This window comes from Jaculus jaculus, chromosome 1 (assembly GCF_020740685.1).
Source record: "Jaculus jaculus isolate mJacJac1 chromosome 1, mJacJac1.mat.Y.cur, whole genome shotgun sequence".
Classification (NCBI taxonomy): domain Eukaryota; kingdom Metazoa; phylum Chordata; class Mammalia; order Rodentia; family Dipodidae; genus Jaculus; species Jaculus jaculus.
Genome location: NC_059102.1, coordinates 290,854,839 through 290,869,734, shown reverse-complemented (window position 1 = coordinate 290,869,734; position 14,896 = coordinate 290,854,839). Strand labels below are relative to the sequence as shown.

Here is a 14,896-nt window from a genome sequence, read left to right as displayed (position 1 = left end):
AATTGAGCTTCGAACCAGGGTCCTTAGGCTTCACAGGCAAGAGCTTAAATGCTAAGCCATCTCTCCAGCTCCCCTCCCATTTTTTTTGAGGTTGGGTCTTATTCTATCCCAGGCTGATTTACTCTATAGTCCCAAGCTGGCCTTGAACTTCAGGTGACCTTCTACCTTTGCCTCCTGAGTGCTAGGATTAAAAGCATGTGCCACCACACCCAGCAAAAATACTTTTTAAAAAATTTATTTTTAATATATTGTATATTGATTATATTTCCATTGGGTTATACATTTATGTTCCATCTCCCCTTCCCCCATTCCACTAAGGGCCATCCTCAGTGGAGTTATTGGTATTTACTGTGGGGTCATGAAAGCACCAGTCAGTCTAGGGGGGCAGGAACTGCCTCGGGATACTCCTTAGTACCCTGTGTGTTGTAATAAGGTTCACATTACTGGTAGAAATCACCCAACCAAGCGCAGCTTGTGGGAAAAAAAGAGGTCTATTTTGGCTTACAGGCTCGAGGGAGAAGCTCCACGATAGCAGGGGAAAACGATGGCATGAGCATAGTGTGGACATCACCCCCTCGCCAAGGGTGGACCACAGCAACAGAAGAGTATGCAAACACTAGCAAGGGGGAGCTGGTTATAACACCCATAAGCCCTCCCCCAACAATACACTCCCTCCAGGAGGCATTAATTCCCAAATCTCCATCAGCTGGGAACCTAGCATTCAGAACACCTAAGTTTATGGGGGAACACCTGAATCAAACTACCACATTGTAGCTCTTACAATTTTCCACCCCCTCTTTCTGTGTTCCCTGAGCCTAGGAGGACATGGTGTATGTGTCCTTTAGTGTTGAGCTCTCAGTAGCATCTGATTTTCTACTTTGATAGGTTTTGAGTCATCTCAGCATCTACCACCTTCTCCCTGGAGGAGGTTCTCGGGCCAGCAGTGAGAACAGCACTCATATCTAACTTGCCACTTCCTCTGACAGAGAGGGTATTTTTTTTTTCATTAAATCATTTTCATTTGTTTTTTATACGAACTGGTACCTTGGAACACAAAATTTTTTTCCCCCTATGCTATTACTAAAGTTTAATGCAATTAAAAACTTCCTAGAGCTGGGCGTGGTGGTGCACGCCTTGAATCCCAGCACTCAGGAGGCAGAGGTAGGAGGATGCCATGAGTTCAGGGCCACCCTGAGACTACATTGTGAATTCCAGGTCAGCCTGGGCTAGACTGAAACTCTATATCCAAAAATCAAAGATGAAAACAAAACAAAGCAAAAGAACTTCCTAATACATAGCTAAGGTGAAAAATATTCCTTTCTTATTGTGAATTTGTATAATTCTAACTTAAAACACCAACCAAACATTATATGCTATTTAATTATAAATGGTACGAAAATAATTTAAATTGTAATTTCAATAAATGGCTGATGAAGTATTTGGCGAATGAAAACGAAATTAAAGAAAACCTTGTCGTTTCCTAATAATTACAGAACAAAGTTGAACAAGTAAACATGGAGGTTAAGTAGTGCTATCAGAATCTGCCTAACCTTTCTTAAGTCCTCCTGTGTACTCATTCAGATGTGTTAGGGATCAGTCCACCTGGACTCCTTGGGCAGAATTTCACTTCCTGAAGTGCCTGGTCATCATCATTTAAGTTTTGGAACTGAGTCCAAGAGGAAAGTTAACAATGGTAATTGTTTGTTTTGTAGACTTTAAAGAAGCCAGACTCCTAAGAAGACCTTTGAAGTGTGAAAATCTCTGCCTTTGGAATCGCAATGTCATTCATAGATCCTTATCAGCACATTATAGTAAGTCATTTACTGTTCATGTATTCTTTCTGGGAGGGAAGCTGATTGACTTCTGTGTGTGAGTACAGCTGGTGTTGTTAGGAAAACTAAACTCTATGACAACTCCTTGGATTTGTTATTAAACTGGTGAATTTGCTGGGTGTGGTGGTGTATACCTTTAACCCCAGCACTCAAAGTAGGAGGATCACCATGAGTTTGAGGCCATGCTGGGACTATAGAATGAGTTCCAAGTCAGCCTGGGTTAGATTGAGATTCTGCTTTAAACAAACAAACAAACAAACAAACAAACAAACAAAAAACAAACAAAGGAAAGAGAGTAAAGAAAAAAATCCCAAACCAACAAACTCATGAACTTAATATCTATAAGAATACCATACTTTGATGGAATAATAAGTGTAGTTAATACCACATTTATCAGAATGCGTGGTTACAGCCTTATACAACTTGGTGATTAGAAGATAAATAGATCTTCAGAATTTAGGGCTATACTTAGGTATGCATTTCTAAGACAAGTCACTCTGTAAAATTTCCCTCAGTTAGATATGTTTTAAAATTTTCTATGGCTGGTGAAATTTTAGTGAGGTGAGTAATTCAAATGTTAGTAATTGACTGTAATTTTCCAAATTCCAACGGAAATATACATTCTTTCCTCTGATCAAACAGCAGAGGAGAGGCTGAATTCAACACATGGAGCACAGTTTTGCATAGGTTAGAAGTGTTTCATATTTCTTACAGTTCTTTGTTCCCATCTACTCAAAATCTGAGCCACTGAACGTTACAGTTACATTCAGCCCCTTCCTTTTCTTTTTCTTTATTAGTTATGTGCATACTCAGTGTGTAAATAGTCATGTTGGTATCATCATTAGCCTCCTCCCTTTCCTCCCCCCTCCCAAGGGACCATCTTTCTTGGGGATTGTGGGTCATGCATTGTGGGAGTAGCCATCAGTTATGGATCAGAGGCAATGTTTCTGTGCATATGTCCCAACTTGTGGCTCTAACAATCTTTCCACCCCCTCTTTTGTGAATTTCCCTGAGCCATGTTGGGTTTGTTTTATGTCTACTTCAGTGATGAGGTCTTGGGAGCTTCTGTGTTTTTAGATCTCTGGTTTGATAGGAGTTGAGTGTTCTCTCTCTCCTTCACCCTTATGCTGATACCAGGTTCACCACGAAAGCAGCACTCTTGCTCATTTCTCCAGTCACTCTATGGTTTCAGCTGGGGCCCTAGTGAGGTGTGATGGGCTGTTTCTCTTCTCAAGTTCTGCATCCATCTAAAAAAGAGAAGCAGATTCTCCAATGGAGAGTGAAGTCAGCACCTGATAAATGGGATAACCATTATTATTTTAGAGATATTAGAGATATTTGGATATTTAGAGAATTTAATAGGTACAGGCCCTCTTGTAGCCTGCGATTAGTGGGAGCTTGATATTGTTGAGCAAACTCATTTTTTGGATATGGTTCTGACTTGTTTGCCAGTTCCAGCTATGGCTTCCATTCCACTGAGTGGATCACTTAGCCAAATCAAGAGCAGTTGGTTACCCACCATGGCTCTGTGCCACTGTTGCACTTGGGTGAGCATCACGTCAGGTTGTTTGCTGCTGAGTGGCTTAGATCATGAGTTGCTTGGACAGATGTTGGTCATTTCCCCCCAGCATCTCATGTAGCACCTCTGGCACTAGACAAGCTAACTGTCTGGGGACTGACTCTCATCCAGATTCCAGCCATGTCTCTCCATGTTCTGTACCAACAGCATATGGTGTCTTGGCAGTAGGGTTTTATCATTAACCTTTGGTGGGTAGTCAAGTGCTCTGACAGAAATCTGTCTTCTTTTGGGAAACCTTGTAGAGGTCTCTCTGATTAACTTTCATGGTGGATGTTAACCACATGTTGGTACTAGGAGTTACAGACCAGCGCCAAGTAGCCCCTTCCTTTTCAATGAAAGTTCTAATTAATATACACCTTCGTGCTAAACTCAGTGGACTCCAGTTTTATTCCTCCCTAGCTCTGCTGGCTTTCCCCTACTTCCTGAAATTCTTCATACATGTCTTTAATATGTTCCCTGTTTTCTTACCTTCCTTACTTGTTCTTTCTCTTCCCACCTCTCTCTCCTCTGCTAAACCCAGTGGTAAATAATTAGTAAGCTTGGTCTTGATGGAGTTTCAAATATGTATTCCATCCATTAACCATTATCCAGATTAAAAGTAGGAGTTTTCAAGCCGGGTGTGGTGGTGCACGCCTTTAATCCCAGCACTTGGGAGGCAGAGGTAGGAGGATCGCCGAGAGTTCAAGGCCACCCTGAGACTACATAGTTAATTCCAGGCCAGCCTGGGCCAGAGTGAGACCCTACCTCAAAAAACAAAAGAAAACCCAAACAAACAAACAAAAAAGTAGGCGTTTTAAATATTCCAGAAGACTCTTGTCTCTTCTGGTCAATAAATCTCCCCAGAGAAAATCAATATTTAAGGTCAAGTATCCTCATGCATCTCCTCAGTGCTGGGATTACAGGCATCCCGCTATTCCCAGGTAATGTGGTGCTGAAGATTGAACCCAGGGCTTTGTGAGCATTGGGCAAGCACTCTGTCAACTGAGCTGCATCTGCAGCCCTTACTTGTTTTTTACATTACTAAAAGCATTCATGTTCAAAATTATATCTTGAAGTCCATTCGTATTGTTGTAAGTCGGAGGCTTCTTCACTTGTGCACTGGCATGAAGTAGTTCATCATCGGCAGGTGCACCACTACGCCACAGGCTCTTGCCCACTGCTGATGGTCGTCACATCCGTCTGTGTGGCAACAGTGAAGGGCTGCAAGTCAGGCTGCCTGTCGGCTAAACTCTTTTCTATTCTAACGTCTGTGGACACTAGTACCAACCTGTCACAGTGCTGCAGTTCTGAAATTTATGTATGTAGACATGTGAAAGAACTTACTTTCTCTTTTTGAAGAGCAAAGTTTACTCCTATATTTACTCTTTTGCATGTTCATATAAATTTTAGAAGCAATTAGCTCATGTACACAGACATACACAGAGTCATACATGCATACCCCCATTCCAAGAACTGGTGGAGTTTGGTTGGGGCTATAATGATTTTATAGAGCACATCAAATAGTGGAGATGACTTTATAATAATGATATTGAGCCTTCTTATCTATTAATAACTCATAAACCCAATCCAAAACAAGATGTCAAACATCTTTAGTTTACTCTGAAATATGTTATCGTTTTCAGCAAATTTTCATACACATATTTGTCTGTCTTCCTTCCTCCCTCCCTCCCTCCCTCCCTCCCTCCCTCCCTCCCTCCCTTCTTTCCTTCCTTCCTTTCCCTCCCTCCCTCTCTCTCTCTTTCTTTCTTTCTTTCTTTTTTGGTTTTTCGAGGTAGGGTTTTACTCTAGTCCATGCTGACCTGGATTTCACTCTGTATCCTCAAGGTGGCCTTGAACCTCAAACTCATGCAATCCTCCAACCTCTGCCTCCCAAGTGCTGGTATTATTAAAGGTGTGCGTCACCATACCTAGCTTGCATGTCTTTCTTGATAATTGATGTTTTAATGTGATTGTAAAGATATTTGTAAATTTACCTTTTCAGTTAGTGTCTTTATATGGAAATCTGCTTCTTGTAGACTCTTACTGAATTTCTATTAATCTTTTATATATTTTTCAGATTTCCAACTCAATCATTTCTATCATTTGTAAATGAAAATGTTTTACTTCTTACTTTTCTATTTCTATTTTTATTTATTATTATTATTATTTTTGTGTTTTTTTTTGAGGTAGGGTCTCACTCTAGCTCACGCTGACCTGGAATTCACTATGTAGTCTCAGGGTGGCCTTGAACTCATGGTGATCCTCCTATCTCTGCTTCCTAAGTGCTGGAATTGAAGGCGTGTGCCACCATACCCAGCTTCTATTTTTATTTTTTAAGTATTTTATTTATTTATTTGAAAAAGGGTATGAAAGAAGCAGTTAGAGAGAAAGAGAAAGAATGAGAAAGAGAGAGAGAGACTTCTTATTTTTTTATCTTTAAATATTTACTTTCCTGGTTCTACTGCTTATAGACCATCTGCTTGCCCATGAGTTTTGAAATATTGTATTTCAAAGTTCAAAATTTTTTGAGACAAGCCCAACAGACTGGACTTTTTTTTTTTTTTAATGCAAGAATGTGAGAGTGGGAGCAAGAGTAAGACTGAGAGAGAAGAGAGAGAATTGGTGTGCCAGGACCTCCACCCACCGTAATCAAACTCCAGGCACGTGCACCACCTAGTACACATGTGCGACCCTGTGCATTTGTGTCACCTGTGCGTCTAGCATTTGTGGGACCTGGAGTGGAATATGGGTCCTTAGGCTTCGTAGGAAAGTGCCTTAACCACTAAGCCATCTCTTCAGCCCCAGTTCAAACATTTTTAACTTTCACTCTGATTTGTTCTTTGACACATATGGTGTGCAGACATACTTTAATTTTGAAACACTTGGTAATCTTTTAATTTGCTTGTGTTATTGATATCTGCTTTTTGTGTTCAGAAACTATACTCCATTAGATTATTTATTTATTTAGGGTTTTAATAATATGATAGATCTTATCTATAATGGTGATTCATTACCATTTTTACTTTGATATTTTATTATTATTATTATTATTATTATTATTATTATTATTATTATTTTGGTTTTTCGAGTTAGGGTCTCACTCTAGCCCAGGCTGACTTGGAATTTACTATGGAGTCTCAGGGTGGCCTCGAACTCATGGCAGTCCACTTACCTCTGCCTCCCAAGTGCTGGGATTAAAGGCGTGTGCCACCGTGCCCGGCTATTTTGGTTTTTTGAGGTAGGGTCTCACTCTAGCCTAGGCTGACCTGGAATTTGCTATGTAGTCTGAAGGTAGCCTGAAACTCACAGCGATCCTCCTACCTCTGCCTCTGAGTGCTGGGACTAATGGTGTGTGCCACCATGCTGGCTTGCCTTTTCTTTTCTTTTTTAAATATTTTTATTTATTTGACAAAGAAAGAGGGAGAGAGAGACACACACACACACACACACACACACACACATACACACACACACATAGCAAGAGAGAATGGGTGCATCAGGGTCTCCTCCTACTGCAAATGCACTCCAGATACATCACCATTTGTGCATCTAACTTGATATGAGTACTAGGGAATCAAACCCAGGCTGTCAGACTTTGCAAACAAGCATCTTTAACTGCTGAGGCACCTCTCCAGCCCCTGTCATCTTTTATCAGATGACCTTATGAACTGGCCATTGAGCTCTTCTCTTAATATAAGTTTTGTGCTTAAAATGTATTTATAAAACAGAGGGTCTCTGGAGAGATGGCTTAGCAGCTAAAGTGCTTGCCTGTGAAGCCTAAGGACTCAGGTTAGATTCCCCAGGACCCATGTAAGCCATATGCACAAGGTAGCACATGCATTTGGAGTTTGTTTGCAGTGACTGGAGGCCGTGGCATGTCCATTCTCTCATTCTCTATCTGTCTCTTTCTTTCTCTTTCTCCCAAGTAAATAAGTAATTTTAAACAGAGGACATTTACAAGCAAGACTACATTGGACATTTTAAGGCTTATTACTAGCACCTTTTATTCCCCCAGTTTTTCCAGATAGGGTTTTACTCTAGTCTAGGCTGACCTGGAATTCACTATGTAGTCTCAGGGTGGCCTTGAACTCATGATGATCCTCCTACTTCTGTTTCCCGAGTGCTGGGACTAAAGGTGTGTGCCACCACACTGGCTCACCTTTTCTTCTTCTTTCCAATATACTTATTTATTTATTTATTCGACAAAGAAAGAGGGAGAGAGAGCAAGATAGTGAGTGAGAGAGCGCGCGAGTGAGCATGAGCGCCAGGGCCTCCAGCCACTGCAAATGAACTCCAGACGTGTGCGCCCCCTTGTGCATCTGGCTAACGTGGGACCTGGGGAACTGAGCCTCGAACCGGGATCCTTAGGCTTCACAGGCAAGCGCTTAACCGCTAAGCCATCTCTCCAGCCCTTTTCTTTTCCTTTTTTTTTTTTTTTTTTTTTTTGGTTTTTCAAGGTAGGGTCTCACTCTAGTCCAGGCTGATTTGGAATTCACTCAGTATTCTTAGGGTAGCCTTGAACTCATGGTGATTCTCCTACTTCTGCCTCCCACGTGCTAGGATTAAAGGCATATGCCACCACACCTGGTACAGAAAGATTTTTTTTATTAATTAATTAACTAATTTTGAGGCAGGGTCCTTTTATGTAACCTAGGTTAACAGGATTCGCTATGTAACTTTTGGCCTCAAGCTCACAGCAAATCTGCCTGCCTCAGCCTTCCTCCTAGTGATGTGTACCACCACACCTCACTAGAAATGTATTTCAATTTTTTTGATTATTTTTACTTATTTATTTGAAAGCAAGAGAGAGAGAGAGAGAGAGAGAGAGAGAGAGAGAGAGAGAGAGAGAGAGAGAGAAAGAGAGAGAGAATGGGCACATCAGGGCCTCCATCCACTGCAAACGAACTCCAGATGCATGCGTCACCTTGTGTATCTGGTTTACATGGGTCCTAGGGAATTGAGCCTCAAGCCAGTGTCCTGAGGCTTCACAGGCAAGTGTTTAACTGCTAAGCCATCTCTCCAGCCCTAGAAATGTATTTTAGAACACATATTAGGGGCTTGGAGAGATGGTTTAGTGGTTAAGGCATTTGCCTGCAAACCTAAAGCACCCAGGTTCGATTCCTCAGGACCCACCTAAGCCAGATGCACAAGGGCACATGCTTCTGGAGTTCGTTTGCAGTGGCTGAAGGCCCTGGCATGCCCATTGCCTCTCTCTCTCTCTCTATCTGCCTCTTTCTTTCTCTCTCAAATATAAAAAAATATTTAAAAAATTAGAAACAGGAAAGCATATTAGGGAATACTCTAAACATGACACAGTATTAGTAACAATGGAAGATGAAACCAGATAAGCAGTAATGAGCAGTTGGTGCCAGATGCATTGACAGTTTTGGCTGCCTCAAGGCACAAGAGATGGGACTCTTTCTCACCACACCTGTGGTTCAGAGACATGTCAGAGCATCCTGTGGTCTGATGCAGCCATTGGCAGCCAGCAAGCTCTCTTGCTTCCAGTGGTGCTGGGCTCATAAAAAAGATACTAAAAAATGGAGTGATAAGTATGTAACAGAGTTTAGTTTCCTATTTGTCTAGAGGTGTTTTAAGTTGCTGTTTTTGGTTTTTTGAGGTACGGTTTTTCTCTAGCCCAGGCTGACCTGAAATTTACTATGGAGTCTCATGGTGGCCTCAAACTCATGGCAATCCTCCTACCTCTGCCTCCCGAGTGGTAGGATTAAAGACATGTATCGCCAATCTTTTTTTTTTTTTTTTTAAATAATCAGAGCCACTAGGCTCAGCAGTCTAGGCTTTGCAGGCAGGTGTCTTGACTGCTGAGCCATCTCTCCAGCCCTGCTTTCCAATCTTGAAGATAACTGTCTTCAGTATTGGTTGTAGAGACTTTGCTTTATGACTAGAGTGACATCAGCTTTATGAGGAGAGATCAAACAGAAAACATAGATGAAGTTGGGTGAGGAGGCTCACATGTGTAATCCTAGGATTCAGGAGGCCAGTCTGGCTTAGCTACAGTGGGAGACCCTGCCTCAAAAAACAAACTTTTATGAAACTTTCCATATTTTTACCCTGAAAATGAGTCATCCCTTGAAGTAAAAATACTTAGGTCTCTTGGTACCACTTATTAGTCATGGAGGGCCACTGCTTGCATCCTCAGACAGTCATAGTAGAGACAGTGGACCACAGTGGCACACTAATGTGACCTGTGATGATACAAAGACCTTTAAAAATGTTGTTGTAGGAGGCCTGGAAGTGTTACCAAAAATGCAGACAGGTATTTTTCCACATGGAACCACCACTACTGGCTACTGCCTCAAAGAACGAGTGTTTGGGCAGCTGTGCGTGTCTTCCCAGCGACGTGCTCCTGAGCAGGGTGCTCAGCCTCATGCGGAATGCAGGGTATGAATAATATCTGCCGTGTCTGCCGCACAGGCTCTCCTAAGCAATAAATTACTGTGTGCACAGAGTAATTTTTATGAAATGCAAAAAGTAATCAAGATTTCCCAGGGAAGTTAGAATCTAAGATGCTATTGTTGCAAAGTCATTCATACCAAAATGACTAAAATGTTCTTACCAAAGCACAGCACTGCACTTAGACTTTCATGAGGTTCACGGCCAGCCATTTAAGATTTGGAACACTGATTCAGTCTTGCAAAGTGGAGGAAAGCAAGGGCAGTGTCTCCGGATTCTCAGTTCAAGAACTGACCAGGTGAGATGTGAGGGCCCCGCTCCAAGAGTGAGACAGGAGGGCTGGAGAGATGGCTTAGCGGTTAAGCGCTTGCCTGTGAAGCCTAAGGACCCCGGTTCGAGGCTCGGTTCCCCAGGACCCACGTTAGCCAGATGCACAAGGGGGCGCACGCGTCTGGAGTTCGTTTGCAGAGGCTGGAAGCCCTGGCGCGCCTATTCTCTCTCTCTCCCTCTATCTGTCTTTCTCTCTTTGTCTGTCGCTCTCAAATAAATAAATAAATAAATAAATAATTAAAAAAAAGAGTGAGACAGGAAAAGCGGGGCACATTCTCCCTCCCTCCATCTTTTGTTCTCAAGTCCCTTCAACAGGCTGTGTGAGGTGCCCCCTCCCTGGGAGGGCAGGCTACTTTAGGGACCCTCCCAACCCTCCCAGACACACCTAGCAACTTTGTTACATTCAGTTGCTGCATGGTCCATTCACGTTGGTGCATTGACCACTTGTGTTAGGGCCCTGCCTTGCCCCCGGTGTCTAGGAGGTGAAGTGCACACATTTAAAATAATATCTACATTTCTTTTCTCCACAGATCGTAGATCAGAAATTCGTAAGTCACCACGTTTATCCCTTGACTTTCGAATTCCTGTTTGCTTCTTTATACAATCTTTTCAGTCATTTTTATTATGTCCTGTTCTCCATGGCCGTATTCCAGCAGGACTGCCGGGTCCTTCCACTTTGCAGATTTCAGGCAATACCGCTATCCCATGGAGAGTTCTGTCTTTGTGCATGTTACTATGTGTGCTGATGCACATCCTTATGCTGCTAGTCACTTTTGAATGTGTGCCAAATATTATGATTAGTTACCTGTAAAAAATAATTCTTTTAAAAAATCTTTTTATTGACAACTTCCATAATTATAGACAATAACCCATGCTGATTCCCTTCCTCCCCCCACTTTCCTGTTGAAACTCCACTCTCCATCATATCCCCTCCCCCTCTCAATCAGTCTCTCTTTTATTTTGATGTCATAATATTTTCTTCCTATTATGATAGTCTTGTGTAGGTAGTATCAGGCACTGTGAGGTCATGGATATCTAGGCCATCTTGAGTCTGGAGGAGCATGTTGTAAGGAGTCCTAGCCTTCCTTTGGCTCTTGCGTTGTTTCTGCCACCTCTTCCACAGTGCACCTTGAGCCTTTTGGAAGGTATGATAGAGATGTTACACTGAGCACTCCTCTGTCACTTCTCAGCATCATAGTGCCTTCTGAGTCATCCTGAGGTCACTGCCATCTGAAAAGAGAAGCTTCTCTAATCAAAAGTGAGATTAGTATTAATATATGGGTATGAATATTAATAGAAGTGCTTACTGGGTAATTTGGAGAGCATAGTATATACATTTAGGCAGACACCAGCAGATGTTACACTCCTAGGGCTCATGACTACCCCTATTGTAGGTTTTCAGTATCAGGAATGCATTCCCTTCTATGGTGTGGGCCTCCAGTCCAATTAGAGAGTGGTTGATTTCCCCCTTAACAGACATGCCAGTATTGCACCCATTGACTCATTTGGCCCAGCTGGCCAGATTTAAGGCTTGCAGTGTCCAATGATAGAAAAATTCTTTAAATGGCAGGTTATTTTAATCCCAGTACTTGGAAGACTGAGGTAGGAGGATCGCTGTGAGTTTGAGGCCAGCCTAGGACTACAGAGTGAATTCTAGATAAGCCTGGTCTAGAGTGAGACACTATTTAAAAAAAAGAAGCCAGGCATGGTGGCGCACACCTTTTCTCCTAGCACTTGGGAGGCAGAGGTTGGAGGATCGCTGAGTGTTCAAGGCCACCATGTTACTACTGAGTGAATTATTCCAGGTCAGCCTGGGCTACAGCTAGACTCTACCTTGAAAAAGAAAAAAAAAAATTGTAGAAAAATTCCTTAGAGAGAACTTTGTGTCTGTTAGACCTCTGGGGAAACTCAGCTTGGGAAACATTTGATTCTAGTTCAGGATGCTGGTTTTCTATGTGGACTGGATTATGTTAAGGAGATTTTTCTGGAACGAAAAGGCTGATCATACTTAGCTCTGTGGTACAGGTGGTGGAGTTTCTGTACCTCTCACATTTAAAAAAATACCTATCTTCCTCTAGTCCAGGATAGCCCCAAATTCACTGTGTAGCCAAGGCTGACCTTGAACTTCTAGTTGTCCTGTTTCTACTTCTCAAGTACTGGATTATAAAATTATAAAATATATTTTTTTATTTGTTTGAGAGCAACAGACAGAGAAAGAGGCAAATAGATAGAGAATGGGCATGCCAGGGCCTCCAGCCACTGCAAACGAACTCCAGACACGTGTGCCCCCTTGTGCATCTGGCTAACGTGGGTGCTGGGGAATTGAGCCTCGAACCGGGGTCCTTAGGCTTCACAGGCAGGCGCTTAACTGCTAAGCCATCTTTCCAGCCCCTGGAATTATTTCTTTTTAAATCAGTGCATATTAGTTACTCACATTATTAAATTCTGTATAATATTTCCATGCATGCTTATAGCATGCGCTGATCATACCCACCCTCTTGTACCAGCATCTTTCACTCTTCCTGTCTCCAGTAATCACTTTTCTATTTTCATGCCAACTTTCTTTCCTTCCACTTCCCTTCCTTCTCTTTTTCTCACTCTATTTTTCTTTCTGTTTTTTTTTTTTTTCAGCTTCCATATGTAAGACAGAGCATACAACTTGTCTTTTTGTGTATTGCTTACACCTTTTTACATGGCGTCCTACAGTTTCATCCATTTTATTTTGCTGCAAATAACAAGATTTCATTTTTTTCTCTTTTTTAAAAAAATTTATTAGCATTTTCCATGATTATAAAAAAATATCCCATGGTAATTCCCTCCCTCCCCCCCCCCACACTTTCCCCTTTGAGATTCCATTCTCCATCATATATATTTCATTTTTTCTTTATGCTGAAAGACATTCAGGTGTACACTATGTAACATACGTGTGTATATGAATATTATGAAGGCATCTATCTATCTGTATATCTATGATCTGTCTATCTATCTATCTATCTATCTATCTATCTATCTATCTATCTATCATCATCATCTATTCCCTATCTTCTTTATGCACTCATCTGTTTATAGACAGGAAGGCTGATTCTGTGTCTTTGCTATTGTGAATAATGCCACAATAAACTGGGGCTTACAGGTGTCTCTTTTGTATGTCAATTTCATTTTCTTTGTACACATACCTCTGAGCGAGATCGCTACATCATAGTTCTCAACACTATCAGGACTGTGCTCCACCAGGGTCCTTGTGCTTAGATCACTCAATATTTCATAAGGGCACTCATTGTCTCAGCAAAACTGAAGTCATTCTTGGAGTTTCCATGTTTGCCTTGATCTTTACTCTCTGTCCAATTATTCAATAATTTCCTAGCTTCTTAGTTCTTTTTCTTTTAAGAAAGTATTTATTTTGGGCTGGAGACATGGCTTAGCAGTTAAAGCACTTGTTTGTGAAGCCTAATGACCTGGGTTTGATTCCCTACTACCCATGTAAAGCCAGATGCACAAAGTGGCACATGTATCTGGAGTTTGTTGGGGCTGAGCCCTGGCGTGGCCATTCTGTCTCTCTTTACTTGCATATAAATAAATAAATAAAAATTAAGAAAGCGTTTATTTTTAAAAACTTTATGCAGTGTTTAGTTTTTTTTTTGGGGGGGGAGGTGGTCATCCAGATTGTTTTGTTGGTTGTTGTCATGAGTACACTTTCCCAATTACTTGTTATATTCAGTATCTCCAGATGATCCCATGAAGATAGATAACAATACTTTTTAAAAAATCCACTCAGTAAAACTTGACATTCAGTGTTTTATTTTTTCTCTTTTCTTTCTTCCTTCCCCCTTCCTTCCTTCCTTCCTTCCTTCCTTCCTTCCTTCCTTCCTTCCCTCCCTCCCTCCCTCCCTCCCTCCTTCCCTTCTTTCTTTCTTTCTTTCTTTCTTTCTTTCTTTCTTTCTTTCTTTCTTTCTTTCTTTCTTTCTTTCTTTCTTTCTTTCTCTCTCTCTCTCTCTCTTTCTTTCAAAAGCACTTTTATTTATTTGCAAGCATAGAGAGAGAGAGAGAGACAGAAGAGAAACAGACAGAGAGAATGGGCATGCCAAGGCCTCCAGCTTCTGCAAACAAACTCCAGATCCATGTACCACTTTGTACATCTGGCTTTACATGGGTCCTGGGGAATGCAACCTGGGTCCTTAGGCTTTATAGGCAAACTCTTTAACCTCTAAGCCATCTTTCTAGCCTGAAACAAATTGAACACTTTTAATTTTTTTTTTTTTTTTGAGGTAGGTTCTCAGGCTAGTCCAGACTGACTTGGAATTCACTATGTAGTCTCAGGCCACCCTTGAACTCACAGTGATCTCCTATCACTATCTCCTAAGTACTGGGATTAAAGGTGTGTGCCACCACACCTGGCTAGGAATCTTGGGAAATTCATTTTGCTACAAATAATAGGATTTGATTTTCTTTATAGTTGAGTAATACTCAATTATTTTGTTAGTAAGAAACTCTGTCTTCAGGGCTGGAGAGATGGCTTGGCGGTTAAGCGCTTGCCTGTGAAGCCTAAGGACCCGGTTCGAGGCTCGGTTCCCCAGGTCCCATGTTAGCCAGATGCACAAGGGGGCGCACGCGTCTGGAGTTCGTTTGCAGAGGCTGGAAGCCCTGGCGCGCCCATTCCCTCTCTCTCCCTCTATCTGTTTTTCTCTCTGTGTCTGTTGCTCTCAAATAAATAAATAAAAAAATTTAAAAAAAAAAAGAAACTCTGTCTTCAAATAAGGTATAG

At 41.7% G+C, this 14,896-nt stretch overlaps 1 protein-coding gene across 1 annotated transcript in view; it reads left to right on the top strand.

Moving 5' to 3' along the window:
- Pla2g4a (phospholipase A2 group IVA) overlaps positions 1-14,896 on the top strand; it is a 184,074-nt gene that overhangs the window by 28,658 nt on the left and 140,520 nt on the right. The window contains exon 2 of the mRNA XM_004659505.3: positions 1,713-1,811. Coding sequence (XP_004659562.1) covers positions 1,779-1,811 — 33 coding nt within the window. The 5' untranslated portion in view covers positions 1,713-1,778. The remainder of the gene's footprint in view (positions 1-1,712; positions 1,812-14,896) is intronic.